Source organism: Marmota marmota, unplaced genomic scaffold, assembly GCF_001458135.2.
Source record: "Marmota marmota marmota unplaced genomic scaffold, marMar, whole genome shotgun sequence".
Lineage (NCBI taxonomy): Eukaryota > Metazoa > Chordata > Mammalia > Rodentia > Sciuridae > Marmota > Marmota marmota.
The window spans coordinates 16,586,300-16,603,395 of record NW_025999998.1 but is presented as its reverse complement, the minus strand read 5'-3'; the positions used below and the strand labels follow the sequence as shown (position 1 = coordinate 16,603,395).

The 17,096-nt window shown below is 37.0% G+C and overlaps 1 protein-coding gene across 8 annotated transcripts in view; it reads left to right on the top strand.

Annotated features, from left to right (window-relative positions):
• The window catches only part of Trpm6 (transient receptor potential cation channel subfamily M member 6), a 169,044-nt gene that overhangs the window by 97,938 nt on the left and 54,010 nt on the right, over positions 1 to 17,096 (top strand). For 7 of the 8 annotated variants that reach the window (XR_007349047.1, XM_048806915.1, XM_048806914.1 and 4 more), the window contains 5 exons: positions 1,070 to 1,298; positions 5,078 to 5,230; positions 9,765 to 9,911; positions 13,641 to 13,769; positions 15,647 to 15,898. Coding sequence is in view for 7 of the 8 variants with exons in the window: in XM_048806915.1 (XP_048662872.1) it covers positions 1,070 to 1,298; positions 5,078 to 5,230; positions 9,765 to 9,911; positions 13,641 to 13,769; positions 15,647 to 15,898 (910 nt within the window). In the remaining variant the exon portion in view is untranslated. Of the gene's footprint in view, positions 1 to 1,069; positions 1,299 to 5,077; positions 5,231 to 7,730; positions 9,720 to 9,764; positions 9,912 to 13,640; positions 13,770 to 15,646; positions 15,899 to 17,096 lie in introns of those variants that run through there. The other variant, XM_048806920.1, reaches the window with a different exon arrangement.

Genomic DNA, 17,096 nt, shown 5'->3' with positions numbered 1-17,096 from the left:
GTCAGAAAAGCTGGGTCCTAAGTCCAGCTGTATACTAACTGGACAGGTCACTTGACCATATTTCTCGGCTTTAGCTTCCCATCTATAGTTAATGATTTTGAAATGAATGATGTTGAAAATTTTTCCCAAATCTCAAACTCTTTGACATTCAGTGAAATTAAGAGTTGTTTGTAACCTTAAGTATCTCTCATGTTGGGAAAATGAATAAATGTATTGTGTTTAAGAACCAGAGAGTAATGGCAGAAGACAGAAAAGTTGGGAATGTTTTTGATGTTTTGATTACTAAAGTATTGTGGTATTAAGAGGGGAAGCCTAGAGATAACGGAAACTCATTTACAATTGTGATTTAAAATTCCAGAGAATGGCGGTTTTTTCCAAAGGAAACGTCCTCCTGGAAAATCTTCTGACGATGTCTCTAGGTCTAGCTTTTTATTTAAGTCATCCAGGTATCCGGTAAAAATAAAAAAGAAGGGCTGGGGATGTGGCTCAAGTGGTAGTGCTCGCTTGGCATGCGCAAGGCGCTGGGTTCAATCCTCAGCACCACATACAAATAAGATAAAGACGTTGTGTCCACCAAAAACTAAAAAATAAATATTAAAAAATTCTCTCTCTCTCTCTCTAAAAAAATAAAAAAATAAATAAATAAAATAAAAAAGAAAGAAAGCTAGAAAGAAGAAAAGTGGTTCCACAACATTCCTTAGATGCTAGCTTGGTTTTGAAGTGTTTTTCACCAAATAATTCTCTATTAGGTCTTACCAGGAGTCCCACACCAAGCCTTCTGTAGCTTGTTGCATAGTGTGCACTGACTCCTCCCTGTGAATAAGTCAGGTGTCAACTAAATTCCATATGCTACCAGGAAACTCCTCTGAGGTTTTGTTCCTTCATGAAGAGGAGAAAAATCCCTTTCCTAAGCAGCCTTTCCTTTAACTTCTGCAAACTGAGATTCTTAATGTTTCTTAAATAAAGCCTAGTTGACTGGTGCCATTTGAGTCTCCTATCCAATCTTTTAGAACATTTCTGGAGCTCTCCCTTGGCCTTGCATTCTCCGTTCACCACTGTGTTCTTGCAGGCAGTTTGGCCAGCTGGCCCTGGATGTGTTGGAGAAGGCCTTCAAGCAGAACGAGCGAATGGCCATGAAGCTGCTGACATACGAACTCAAGAACTGGAGCAATTCTACCTGCCTGAAACTGGCTGTGTCTGGAGGGCTGCGTCCCTTTGTTTCACATTCTTGTACCCAAATGCTGCTGACAGACATGTGGATGGGGCGCCTGAAAATGAGGAAAAACTCTTGGCTGAAGGTAAATTGACTTTCCTTACAGATTTTAATGTTGGTTCAGTGGAAAGGTCTATATTCTTGAGCTCCATTTTTTTTTTGTTTGTTCCTGCAAGGAACTCACAGGAAAACCAGTTGCTATCTTCTCACAGATGAGGCAGGATTTTCACAGGGGCATCTCCAGGGGCATCTCCAAAAACTACTTTGTCTGTCATTGACACAGTTACTTTTCAACAATGGGAGTAATTGAACATGTCCCGTCAAAGACCCATGTGAAGGAGGGGAGAAGTTAAGCAGATTCAAACATGTAGGTGTTGTTATTATTACATGCCACTGCCTGGGAGAATCCTGACAGAAGTAAAGGAGACTTTTCAGGGAAATTTTTCTTAGTTTAAGAATACTTTCTGATGATGTTAGTTCTGCCAATCCATGAACAGGGTATATTTTTCCATCTTCTAAGATCTTCTTCTATTTCTCTCTTTAGGGTTCTGTAGTTTTCATTGTATAAGTCTTTCACCTCTTTTGTTAGGTTGATTCCCAAATATTTTATTTTTTTTGAAGATATTCTGAATGGAGTGGTTGTCCTCATTTCCATTTCAGAGGATTTGTCGCTGATATACAGGAATGCCTTTGATTTATGCGTGTTGATTTTATATCCTGCCACTTTGCTGAATTCATTTATTAGCTCTAATAGTTTCTTTGTAGAGCCTTTTGGGTCAATAAGAGAACAAACAACCCAATCAACAAATGGGCCAAGGACCTGAACAGACACTTCTCAGAGGAGGACATACAGTCAATCAACAAGTACATGAAAAAATGCTCAACATCTCTAGCTGTCAGAGAAATGCAAATCAAAACCACCCTAAGATACCATCCCTCTCCAGTAAGATTGGCAGCCATTAGGAAGTCAAACAACAACAAGTGCTGGCGAGGATGTGGGGAAAAGGGTACACTTGTACATTGCTGGTGGGACTGCAGATTGGTGCAGCCAATTTGGAAAGCAGTATGGAGATTTCTTGGAAAGCTGGGAATGGAGCCACCATTTGACCCAGCTATTCCCCTTCTTGGTCTATTCCCTAAAGACCTAAAAAGAGCATGCTATAGGGACACTGCTACATCGATGTTCATAGCAGCACAGTTCACAATAGCAAGACTGTGGAACCAACCTAGATGCCCTTCAATAGACGAATGGATAAAAAAAATGTGGCATTTATACACAATGGAGTATTACTCTGCATTAAAAAATGACAAAATCATAGAATTTACAGGGAAATGGATGGCATTAGAGCAGATTATGCTAAGTGAAGCTAGCCAATCCCTAAAAAACAAATGCCAAATGTCTTCTTTGATATAAGGAGAGTAACTAAGAACAGAGTAGGGACGAAGAGCAGGAGAAGAAGATTAACATTTAACAGGGATGAGAGGTGGGAGGGAAAGGGAGAGAGAAGGGAAATTGCATGGTAATGGAAGGAGACCCTCAGGGTTATACAGTGGAGGGGGTAGAGAGAGAGGAGGGGAGGGGAGGGGAGAGGTGGGGAGGGGGGAGGGTGGAGGATGGGAAAGGCAGCGGAGCACAACAGACACTAGGATGGCAATTTGTAAATCAATGGATGTGTAACTGATGTGATTCTGCAATCTGTGTATGGGGTGAAGGTGGGAGTTCATAACCCACTTGAATCAAAGTGTCGAATATGATATGTCAAGAAATTTGTAATGTTTTGAACAACCCACAATAAAAAATTAAAAAAAAAAAAAAAGAAAGACATGCTGTAGTTCTATTAAACGGCATTGTTTCTGAGCTAAAAAAAAAAAAAAGAATACTTTCTGATCAAACTGTAATTAAAAAGACAACAAAACAAAACAAAAACAAACAAAAAACAATAATACTAACAGAGGCTGGGGTGTAGCTCATTGGTGGAGTATACATCCAGCATGTGTGAGGCCCTGGGTTTAATCCCAGCACCAAAATAACAACAAAACAAAACAATAACAACAAACACTAATAGATATTAAGCTAAGTAAGATTAGCGATGTCTGGCAATTCTCATCCAATGTGCTGTTTCAGGGCCCAGTGACTCTTTTATAAGGCTGCCCTCAAACTCGTTTCTTCACACCAGTAACCATCTCCAAATTCTTTGCTCCTCCTTCATCTTAAATTACCAAGAGTAAAATGAATTAAGTAAAAAGGACATTTAACCTTTGACATGGAACCTAAATTTAAAGTTTTAGGTTGTGGTCAACCTATAGAATGTGCTTCTGAAACTAAATAGAAGGAGATAAATCATGAATATTAAGAACTACATAAGAATACACACATATACCTATATATACATATATGCATATATATTTTTAAAGAATTTAACCTTTATTTATTTATTTATTTATGTGGTGTCAAGGATCAAACCCAGTGCCTCATTGTGCTAAGCAAGTGCTCTACCACTGAGCTGTTCCCCCAATCCCAGAGAGTCCTTACGGGAAATCATACTAAAACAAAACAATAAAATAAACAACCCAGCAGGAGTTGGGAACATAACGCAGTGATAGAGTACTTTCTTAGCTTGTGTGAGTCCCTGGGTTCCATTCCAGTACTGCAAAAGAAAAAATAATTATTTAAGCATGACTTCAGTTTTTTAAAACATGAATAGTGGGTAGTCAGGCTTAATTTTATTTTTGCTCACTCAATCCCATAATACCGAGGCTTAATGTTAGCTAAAAACAGGTAGGATTTAGCAAGTGATCTTTACAGCATTTATTAAGTCTTCCAAACACTTCACCTTGAAGGCCATATAAGTTGGACAAAAAACATCTTCTTCTTCTTTGTTTTGGGGGGCTGGGGTGTGTTGGGGATGGAACCCAGGGCCTTGTGCATGCTAAGTAAGTGTTCTACTGCTGACCTACAGCCTCAGACCTTTTCATTTAATTTTGAGACAGGGTCTCATTAAGTTGCCCCGGCTGACCTTGAACTTGCAATCCTTCTAAGTTTCCCAAGTAGTTGGGATTTCAGGCATGCACCAGCACACAGTTTACAAATAATTGTGAAAAAAACTATTAATAATTTATAAATGATAGCAATATAATGAAAAAATTGGGTCTTACTGGCAGACAATATATTTGTGTAGGATGGGAGATAGATATGTTTTTGTGTTTTTATATTCTTGATTTAAAAATATGAATAAATTCTAATATGTTTTATATGGTAATATATACTTAAAGTTTTTTTAAAATTATTAAAACAATGTATTCATTGAAAAATAATACTTGCATTGCCTTGCCCAGGTGCTGCTGGCATAGTATACTGTATAGTATGTTATACTACATATTTCTAAACTTTAAAATGCATATATGTCTATGATTGTATATTTAAAGTTTAATTTTTTTTTAAATGGGATCACTGTTCTATGATTTGTTTTTTCTTTTTTTGGTCACTCAACAATATTTCCTGGATAATCTTTTCAACATTGTATTTGTCATTTAATGATTGGGTATTACTTCACTTTTATGTTTTTCCGTGCTGGCTGTCAATGTATAGATGAATGTTTAGGTTGTCACATGAGTTTTGTGCTTTTGTAAATAACCCTACAGTGAACATCTGTATCTACATGTTTGTACTCTGGAGTATTTCTTAGGGAAACACTTGTAGAAATGAAATTGCTGAGTCAACAAATATGAATAGAATCAGGATATAAATTGAATTGGGAATGGATCTGATATTTTCTAGACACTTAAAATCTTAGTTTTGTTATCTGAGTGCTACATGCATCTGTGTATCCTTTCTTAATTATTTTATTTTATTTTTTTTCGCAGATCATCATAAGCATTCTTTTACCACCCACCATTTTGACACTGGAATTTAAAAGCAAAGCTGAGATGTCCCATGTTCCCCAGTCCCAGGACTTCCAGTTTACATGGTATTATGGTGACCAGAACCCCATCAGTAGCAAAGAAAGTGCTTGTATGGTCAGTGTGACATAGTAAATTGAGTTTTTATGGTATTGACTGTATACAAATAGACATACCCACAATGTTTATTTATATAGTAATCTGGTAAACAAAATTCCTGTTGCCAGGGATGTGCCCTAGGGTTATGCATTATTCTCAAATGCCTGACTCATCAATCAAGCACATGGTTCTCTTCTTTCTAATTTTTTTTTTGTAGTTGTAGATGAACAGAATGCCCTTAGATTATTTGTTTTTTATTTTTATGTGATGCTGAGAATTGAATCCAGTACCTCATGCATGCGAGGCAAGCGCTCTGCCACTGAGCTACAGCCCCTGTCCTTCTTCAGCCTAATCTTAATATTATTATATTGTGGTCAAGCGTGACATATATGAAAGGCCTAATTAACTATGGAGTATTGAACGAAATACTCCATTTCTAATTTGAAGCCCAAATCAAAGACTTTATTATACTTAACATGTGTCTAAGTTTTCATTTTCCTTTGCAACTAGTATAGTAAATTGACTCACTATTCTAAGGCAACAATGAAAAATGCCTCATGTTCCTAAAATGCTTGTTCCTAAAGATCTGTGTTTAGAATTTGTGCCAATCTTCCCAGTTCCATTCCACAGATCTTTCCATATGTTATATTCAGTGGCCGAGGGGAGTTATGAGTTCCACATGTGTGGTCTGTCTGAGCTACTTCTGCCACAGCCCATCTTAACTGCAGAGTTTCCAGTATGCTCTGAATATGTTCTTTGCTTTTCATGTTTCTAATTGGGTCATTGCTTATAAAATCATCATTTACTATGAGGTATAGTAATGTCTTCTTAGGTACTTACACATGAAGGAAGTGTCTTTAGAATCCTGTCTGGTGTACTTTTGCATTTATAAAGTATGTATTATAATATTTAAAAATACATTCAGTATATGCTAAGTGAAAATTATTTGTAATTAGTGTTTTATGATTGGCATCTGTTGTATTTGGTTGAATAGCCATTCTGATTGGTTGATGCTTCTGTCAGATAGGTAGTTAACTATTTTAACCATCACTATCATTTGGGTATGTGTGTGTTCCTCTCCCCTCCTTCCTTCTCCCCTTCTTCTTTCCCTGCCCCCTTCCCTATTTCCTCCGTCCTTTCCTTCCTTCCTTCCTTCTGCTTGATAGTCTATCAGGGATTCTTAGAATCCAAGAGGCCAGGTACATTTCAACCTCTGTTGAATGTGTGGGAAGTCATGTCTCACATACCTGAGCTAGTCAAATGTGGCCTCTGCCCCTCTGGGTTTATCATCAGACAGAATGTCCATGATGCCTCACCATTATTCATTTTAAATCATAAATCAGTTATAAAAAAGTATTTCACATATGTGTATTACAAATAACTTATAATCATAGGAACACGTTTTCTTTAATCTTTGAATTTTACTTAAGCAACACTTATTGATTAGCTGACTAGGTTTTAGAATTTTGCTGGGTAAGGATGAGAGCAACAGTTTGTTGGGATATACAAGATTTCATAATGCAAATTCAGCCAATGTGATTAATTAATTGAGGAGCATAACTTGCATTATGTATTGTGGGAGAAAACTAGAGGAAGGCAAAAAAAGTAGATGCCTTTGGAGTGCCTTTGAAATAATAAATATAAATATAATGAGAATATGTATAGTAATAGGAGAATGAAGGCCATTATTCTCGTGCTGAAACTATACAGAATCAAATACTGTATTTGTTTTGTGAGGCTTTGTAAAATTCCTCATTGAAATTTGAATGGGCAAAATTACTTTGCCAAGAGAAATTTAAGTTTTCCTAGTTGCCAATCTCTTAAAAGCAGGAATTTGGATGCCATGGGCTGTCTTAGGAATGAACTACAGGAAGAGGCAGAGTGGGCTTACCCATGGAAGATAACCCTCAGCCCATAGCTGAGGGTTAGGGGTTGGTGACAGCTTCATGATAGACGTGATGTTTGAGTTGAGACTTGAAGATGTGGAGAGGGAAAAGAGAATGACAACAGGAAGTGGCACAGAGGCAGGAAATAACAAGGCATCAGCGAACTTCACAAGTGCCATTGTTTGTTATGGAGGATATGTAGACATGGAAGGATCTGTAGGCATGGCTTGAAAAGTAAGTTGAGGTTAAATTGTAGAGATTCTTGTATGCCCTATGAAGGAAAGAGTTATATCTTTATTATACATGTTCTAATTATACATGACAGTGGCATTCATTATGCATGTTCATTCATGCACATAAAAATAATTTGGTTACTTTCATTCCTCAGCACCTTCCCTCTTCCTCCCCTCCATCCTCCTCTGGATCTGCTTGCTTTACTCTATGAATTCCATTTTAATCATTGGAGAACCAGTGAACGTGTATGACTAATAGGAAAATTATACTGCCTGCAGTGCATAGGATGGTTTAACACCAAGACAGGATGAAGGCAGGGAGAACATGGGTCAGGAAGAACACTCTTGTGAGAAGTAATACGGGCATTATCCAGGATCAGTAGCAATAGATTGGGAGAGAAAACGACAGATTTTAATGAAGAGTCAATTGAGCATGGGGAATGAGTTAAAGGGAAATGGCAAATGTGATTGAGAAATTGGTGGGTACACAAGGAGCCTTGAAAGGGATGCAGGAATGAATGAAAATGGAGTAGGTTTGGAACGGGAGAGATGAACTCAGTCTTAGGTTGATAAATAGCAATTGAAAAAAATTAAGCAGGTTGAATAATCTATTCTACCTGCATCAGGGTTGAGTGTTGTGGTTGTAATTTTATTTTGTGTACTTGCTGGTATTAGAGAGAAAGAGAGTGGAAGAGAGGAACAGAGAGAGGGAGGGAGGCAGAGAGAGAAAGAGAGAGGGACCTGAATGGAATGAACAAGCTAACTAAGCCAAGTATTTTTGTCTCTGCCATCCTCTAAAGAAAAAAACAGAAGTCATGAACAGAAGTCCCATATTGACTTTCTGATGGCATTTGTTTTTGACAACTCAGAGATAGGCTCAATTGTCACTTTATATACTTTATAGTCCATTCTAAATTGTCAGGAGTAATTCAGGCCTAATGAAACACTCTTAGAAAAAATAAGAGAAGTCATTCGATAGAAAGATCATTACTTAATGATTGATTTCTGGGGTCTTTTTGAAGTGGTATTGGTGTCATTAAATCTCAGTCAATGATGACTTTTCTAATTGGTTTTCAGCCATTTTCACTTGAGGCTTGTTCAAACCTGTTAGGAACCAGGTCAGTTCCTACATCTCTAAGTCACAACCTCAATTCCACTGCACAAAGTGAGGGAAACTAAACAAACAGGCACTAAAGATAACCCATCTGGATGCCCAAGGCCTTGAAAATTACATTTTTGCTGTTCTATAAACAATTCAAACAAAATTTGATTCATTTCTGAGCTTGAAAAATCTTGCTAACCTTGCAGGATAGACATTAGGGAAGGAACTTTTGTGACTAGTTTGAAGGAATGGGTTAGGGTGAGAAGTAGCAGAGAATATTCCTTTCTTTTCTTTTAGTATTACTTTAAAATTATGAAATGAATGCATTTCCCAGTAAAAATTAAAGTCCCATAGAAATAAAGTAGGGTATAGCTCTCCTGCTTCCCTTTTGCTTCTATATTCTCCTTCATCATGACAATTAGGCTACAGGTGCTTTTTTGTTTTCATATCGTTTCTCATGTTTCCTTTTTCAAAAGCCTGCTCTCTGTGGGCATGGGTGTGGTCACACTCAGGTGATCATGTCCCACAGGTTCTCATGCTCATCACCTACAAGGGTTACTGCTTTTAGGCTGACATATAATTTTTAAGAAGCTGATGAAAGGTTTAATTCTTTTCCTAAAAAAACAATATGCACATACAACACAAATACCTGCATATAGTTGCAGGGTGTCCAAGGAACTCCTGAGCAGAGGGCCCGTGAACTCCAGGCTAAGAGCTTCTCAGCTCTAAATACTTGGAAAGCTGCTAGAGGTCAGAATCCTAAATGAACACTGTGGCTGACTTCCCATGATCTGGAGTAGAGGCATTATTGATTTCATGTCCATTTTGTCCTCTTGTATTAAGGAAATAAATGTAACATGTTATTGCTTTTACCAGGAAGTTCCAAAATTACTGCTAAAGGAGATTAATCAGAACAGGAACAGCGAACATTTGTAATTCCTTAGAACTATTCTTACTTTGGGTTTGATTACTAGAAATTCAGTTTGCATTTCAGAAATATCCTATGTTCCTTACCTGGTCAAAGATTTATGTAACATATGCAGTTTTCTCTCTTTAAGGCTAAGACTATAATTTGGACAATTCATTTATAATATATCATTTACGATTAAGGCTAAGCCTATAATTTGGACAATTCATTTATAATATATCATTTAAGATGTTTTAGATTTCCATACCTGTCAACATTTGAGTTAAGCTGCCTACAAAATGATTTATTATTATTATTAATTATTTTGGTGGAAGTGCTGAGGGTTGAACTCAAGGTCTCATAGAAGCAAAGCATGAGCTCTACCACTGAATTGCACCCTGAAAATTGTTTTTTTATTTTACAGAAAGACTGTGATTTGGAGAGGGGCCCTGATGAGAAAGTGGATGAAAATCAGCACTTTGATTTAACAAATGGGCCCAAAAGCCTTCCTTGGACTAGGAAAGTCTATGAGTTCTACAGCGCTCCCATTGTGAAGTTTTGGTTTTACACGGTTGGTTTCACTACAGCAGTATAAATAGTATTAATGACCATTAGGAGCTCATGGTAAAGTGGACACTGAAGTACCTGATTTTCCAACTTGGGATAAAAGTATAGAAATGCAGGGAAAAAAAAGACAAAGGAGACACAAAGAGGATTGGAGAGGGCATGGGAAGCCAGAGTAGACGTTGGGAAGTTGAGAGCATGTGTATTCTTCTCCCTTAGAGAGTTTGAAGTTAGCACAGATGGAACTGAGCATTTGGAGCTTTGAGAAACAACAAGATTAACAGCAGTGTCTGTAGGATTAAGTGGATTCTTTTCCCATGTGGGGCAAGAAAAATCAGCAGTTGAATCAAGCTTTTCTTTGTAGGAATGCCATTAATATTAATAATAATTGTTTGTGTGACATAGACAAAAATGCAAGTGTTTGTTTTTGTCTTCAACAGCATGTGTGGATAATAAAAAGTTTAGAATCTGAATTGTGCCATCAAATATCAACTCTATTATAGATAGCAAAGATTCAGAGAAAGTGTGAATTAATTAATTAATTAATTAATTAAATTAAATGTATTGAGTGCTTTCACATTGTTAGTAGCATTTATTTTTCTAATGCTTAGTTATACTTAAAATGTTCTTAGCCAAAGTTTTGTATTTCTTAAACATTTGAAGTGTGACTATTAAAAGATATTTATCTAAATGAGTTATATTTCACAATATGTACTTGGCCAACCACATACTTATTTCATATATTTATTGAATAAATATCTAACTCTGAAAGACTTTTATCTGTTTCTAAAAATCAAATCTCACTTCAAAGGATGTGTGTTGAGAGCCACAGCCGAAGGTGCCCCAGGAAACTTCCAGCTGCCAGCAAACTTCTAGCTGCCAACTGATTGGCTCCTCTGCGGTGATGCTCATTAGGTTGTTTCCCTGCCCTTTCAGACCACAGACCTGCTCATTGGGGGACTTTTTTGGCTCCGCCCACATGACCCAGCCAATCGGCCTCAAGAGCAGGAGGAGTGGGGGAGGTTGAGAGGCTTGTGGGAAGCCGGTGTTGGCAGTTGGGCTCTGAGGGTTTTTCCTGAAGAGCTGTGTGGTGCGGTGTGTGTGTTCTAAAAATAAAGTTCGTTTCTTTTAACAAGTGGCTCCTGAATTGTGCCCAGCCAGACTGCGGCAGATATGGTTTCACTACTTTTTTGAATTTGCAAAAAAATATTTGAGAAACCAGTAGGAGCCCTGAGAGTTTCTTTCTTTCTTTTCTTTTTGTACCAGGGATTGAGTCAAGGGGCACTTTACCATTGAGCCACATCCCAGCCCTTCTTTATATTTTGTTTTGAGACAGGCTCTTGCTGATTTGCTTAGGGTCTTGCTAAATTGCTTGGACTGGCTTTGAACTTGATCCTCCTGTCTCAGCCTCCTGAGCCACTGGGATTATATGCATGAGCTACTTTGCCCAGTGCTGAGAGTAGTACCATTATTGAGAAAAGAGTTAATCCCAAAAGACTCTAAATATCTGCATGTTTCTTTCCTTAGAAATTTCCAACCTCGAGAGCTTTTAGAGGGTGGAGGAAAACTGAGCAGTAGATCCAAGTCATCTGGATCTGCCCACCATAACAGATGGTACAAGCAGTGCACTCTAGTGTTTGAGTCTTGGCTCCGCATTGCTGGACTCTGCTGTGTGTGCTGTACTGCATCTTGCTGCAGATGTGATGTAAAAGCAAAAATGTAAACATTTTTGTAGATCACATTTTTTCATATTGGAAAGAAACAAAAAGAGTCAAAAGCAAAACCATAAGTAACTAGAGAGATTTAGTTCAGCCTTGTTTTTCCTAGAGGTGAATACTTGGGTTGCTTGCAGCCTTGTAAAAGGTCACTCTAGACTAATGAGCAAATGGACTGAAAATAGCGGGTAAGAACCCAACCTGTTCTTAATTAGAGGAACTTGTGCTCCGTATATTAAGTTCAAGCTCAGTATCTATTTGTTGGATGCATTTGTTGTCTTTTTGTTTGTAAATCTGTTACGTTCATATAGTCATACCTACATATGTTAGAAGAAAAAGTATTATGGCTGAAGATGACATAAGGTCCAAACCATTCAATTACATTTAACTGAAAGCTTATTGTTCTTTCTGAAGCACAGTACAAAGCACGAGAGGTAGGTGGAAAGCAGGTTGTCAAACATAGTCACTGACCTCCAGAACCTTGCAGTTGAGTAGAGGATACGATTTCTGATTATTAAATGATAAATGATATATATTAAATTATATATAATAATATTAATTATATATTAAATTATATAAATTATTCAAATATAAAGCAGGGGATAGGCAAGTATTAATACAAAGGAACTATAGACAAATGGATGAAATATAAATAATGTATGAATAAAAATACACCCTGGAATAAAAATTAAGGGATTAATTTTTCTGGTTACTATGAAATCAATGAAGAAAATGCAAAAAAAAATATAACTGCTTTGGTAGAATAAATTTATTTAAATTATGTCCCTAGGAAGTCATAAGAGTAGACATTGAGATAAAAGACAAGTATAGAATTAGTTAACTTTACCTTAACTTTTTTTATATGATTCTGTTCTATAGTTCCTTAACTTACAGGCAGTTAGATCTATAGTGGCTACCCACAAATGCCACCTTCTGTAAATAATATCATTCTAGTGTAGTCAGAAATGGTTTAAGCCATTTTCTTTGTTACCTGTACAGAACTAGACTTAGAACCAGACTTAGAACCAGACTTACCAACTTAGAATTCAAAAAGGCATGAAAAATAAGGATCAAGGTTAAACTAATGTTTCTTGTGAGAACAAAACAGACATTTTTCTCTCTGTGGACTTAGGATTTTTAGAAATAAGTATGGGTCAGCAAGTGCTGTGTCTTCTCTCCAAAGCTGTTTAAACAACTGCATGATTCATAACTCGTTGGTGACAATGTAAATTGGTAAAGCCTTTCTGGTGGATAATTTATTAAGATTTGTCTCAGTTCCAATGTGTGTGCCCAGCTTCTGGGTATAAATCTTAAGAAGATAAGAATACTAAATAAGATTACAAAGCTGTTACTCACTATGTATACTTATGCATGTGTTTATTATGTTTTAATTCATTGAAGAGATTAGAAATCTAGGTATAATATGTAACATGGATTGAATGTCTACCATGTGTTAGACATAGTTCTGAGTGCTGATAAGCCACAAACAGTCTATAGTTACAAGGGATTACAGTTAGGCAAACTTTTCTATCAGCCACAATATTTTAATCAACATAAATTAATATTCCCAGTGTAGTAAATGTCACAACTCATTGTATTTGAAGACACACTCCACTGATGTTGCTCATCGGACATATTTGGCAGACATACTGTCGATGTTTAAATTGAAGGGAGCCATGAGATTCTTCTCTGGCTTGCCGTTAGTCTGCTAGTATCCACATTGGAATGTGCAGGGTACTGGAAATTCCAGTGTGAAGTAAACAGGATGAGACAGTATCCCCTTCCATGCATCTGAGAACAGTGATTTTCATTTCTGCCACCAAATTTTAGACTAGAAAACCATAGATTCTTGTGATTTCCTTGATATTAGGTCACCAATAATTTGAAGGTGGCCCCCGATGTGTTTTTGTGTTATCATGTTGAAATTCATGGCTCTGTTTCTTCTGGACTCTCTGTGTGTCTGATTGGCATCCTCCATGACTGCTGGCACTCACATCCAGGGAATGTGTGTCCCCTCACAGATGGCATATCTGGCATTCCTCATGCTGTTCACTTACACTGTGTTGGTGGAGATGCAGCCCCAACCCAGCGTGCAAGAGTGGCTTGTTATCATTTACATCTTCACCAATGCTATTGAGAAAGTCAGGGAGGTGAGTTTTCCTTCTATTTTTTTTTATTAGTTGCTCATGACAATACAATGATCTTGACATATCATACATTTGAATCAAATGGGGTATAATTTCTCGTCCTCTGCTTACCTCTGGTAGAGTTGTTCTCAGGTCTGGTGATGTAAAGGGACAGCTGAGGGTGGGAGAGAGAATATTCTGATACTGATTTACATGCTCCAAGAAGATCCTTGGGGGAAAATTCCCCGATTTTAACCCTTCATCCTTATCAAATACTTTCTGCTGGTTACTGGACTTTGGAAGCAGTTATCTCTGAAGCACTTATCTAAGTCCTAGAATAGACAGGTGATGCATCTAATTGTTATTAACCCTCCAACTATTTGATTTCCATGAAGTGCATATTTTTTGTGGGATTGATTTTTTATGGCCTAGCATTATCTATGTGTTATCAATTTTACATGACAGAGCGGTACGTAAAGGCTGAAGTTGCAGAATACATAAGGAATTCATTTACAGCATTTGAAAGTTCCTACTAAACAACTTTGAAAATTGAAGCTAAAAATCCCTTTGGACTCATTGCAAGTAGTCTAAGAAACAAAGCAAACAAGCTTTCATTTCTAGTTTGCACTGAGTCACTTAAAAATTAACATTCGTTTGCAGTTATAGCTACAATCACAAATAGACTGTTTTAGATGTCATTGTATATGTATTTCTTTGTTTATGCACTTACATGCATTTATTTTGTCCTATTACCATTTGAGCAACATTAAATACTAAGTATAATAATAATCACATATAATAATATGTTATTAATTATAATAATATTAATAACTATAATAATAATACTATAATATATAATAATACTATGTATTTTTAGTAATTATACCTATATTGCCTACTAGTTACTTATGTGGTGTTCAAAGATTATAGCAAACAATTCATTATAGAAACATTTGAATTTTTTAGGATTCAGGGAGAACATGTTTGCTTTTACATTTCAGTTTGTAAAGTATTTCAAGGGTGATTTCTTATGATAGTAAGCTCCAACATCATATTCCTACTAGTTTGTTAACAATTCGCTAAATTGCTGTGGTAGGACTAGATTTTTTGGTTTTAATCCAGTATTCTCTGCATTCTATTGATCTCATGGAGTGGAATCATAGTGATGTGGATCCATTGCAATACTGAGTTTTATTTTTATTTTTATTTTTTTTAAAGAGAGAGAGAGAATGAGAGAGAGAGAAAGAGAGAATTTTTTAATATTTATTTTTCAGTTTTTGGTGGACACAACATTTTTATTTTTATGTGGTGCTGAGGATCGAACCCAGCGCCCCGCGCATGCCAGGAGAGCGTGCTACCGCTTGAGCCACATCCCCAGCCCAATACTGAGTTTTAAATTGTCTTGATGCTTCTCATCTTTGTTTTGGATCAATGAAAGTTAGAAAAGTACTATTTTCCTTTTTAAAAAAATTTCTAGGGGAGTTTCAATTAACTAGTATTAATGCTAACATTATTAATTTAATTTTTAATTAATTTTAATTAACAAGCATTAAAATATATTTATAGAATTGTTTAATCATTTTTTTAATATTTATTTTTTAGGTGTAGATGGATACAACATAATGCCTTTTTTTTTTTTAATGTGGTGCTGAGGATCGAACCCAGATCCCGATGGTGCTAGGCAAGCGCTCTAGCACTGAGACACAATCCCAGACCCATGTTTAATAATTTTTTTTTACCTGGAATAACTTTCGTCTCAAATCCCTGTGTGATGTTAGGTTTGGCAGTGCAAAAAAAGATTGAACCAGGACCTTCTGCATGCTAGGCAAGCACTCTACTATTGAGCTGCACCCCCACCCCTCTGCCTCATTTTAAAAAATTTCCCTTTCTTTCTTCTTCAGATCTGTATTTCAGAACCTGGGAAGATTACTCAAAAGGTGAAGGTATGGATTAGTGAGTACTGGAACTTAATGGAAACTGTGGCCATTGGCCTGTTTTCAGTTGGTTTTGGCCTTCGGTTGGGTAGCCCTCCTTTTCACACAGCAGGAAGACTAATCTACTGCATAGACATCATATTCTGGTTCTCACGGCTCATGGACTTCTTTGCTGTGAATCAACATGCAGGTCCATATGTGACCATGATTGCAAAAATGGTGAGTACAGTCTGGTTTCTATATGCAAGTGTTCTTTGTTATGGTTCTGCCTAATTTCATGGTTCATAAAGAATAGTTTAACTTTGGGGATTAGTTCTAGAAGCACAGACAGATCATTTCATCACTGTTTTCTATATAACCACAAGTTCATATTTAATATGAATGATTACACATTGGATCATTTATCCAGATACTCCTTTGGTTAATATGGAATTGAGTCAAATTAGTCTTGGAGCACAATAATTTCTTGTGTTAGATTTGTGTGAGGCTACCACCAAGAATATTTTCTGCTGAAGTGTTAATTAGTCTTTTATCACGCACCCTTACCACATTCAAATATAGTCCTTACTATGGGCCACACACTGTACTAAGTATCTTGTGTATATGAACTTTCTAGTCGTCATAACAACTTTATGGGACAAGTATAATTATTAGCCACATTTTACATACAAGGAATGGAGGTTAAGTAAACTCAAGGACATGTGTAGGGGAGCCAGGATCCCAAAGTCGGCCACCTGGCTCCGTCTGTCATCTGAGCTTGCCGTATAGTTGTGTCAGTTTCTCCATCTGACGTTTGGCACATACCCAAGACCATTATTATTGATTTTTCCTTCTAGACCACTTGCTGACTAGGAAGGGACAAGTTCTGGAGAGTAGGAGTAGTGCTGAAACACAGGAAGGTGACAGAGAAGGGAGAACCTGCAGGAGTCCAGAGAGATTTTTCTTACTTTTCATTGTTTTCTCTAGTCTTGGTGACATTGGTATTTATTAATGGACTGTATGATGTAACTAGTGTATCTCAATGTCTTAGTACAAGGTCATGGGTCTCTATGCAGTCACTCAGGGGGTACAGAACCCCTCCATTTTGTGGCATAGTCATATCCCATTTGTAGCTTCTAAGGTTTCTCATAGCAGAGAATGACAGGGATAGAGAATCTAATGGCTTTTTACACAGGAGGTGACCCAAGTTTCTGTCATTCCACAGCCTGTGAGCTAGAATGGGTCTCATGGCCCCAGCCTAATACCAGTGAAATAAGGAGTGTGGGAAAGCATCCAGGTGCAGTGGTGCACATGTAATCCCAGCTACTGAGTCTGAGGCAGGAGTATTACAAGTTTGAGTCCAGCCTGGGCAACTTAGCAAGACCCTGTTTCAAAATAAAAAATAAAAAGGGCTGGGAATGTACTCAGTGGTAAAGTC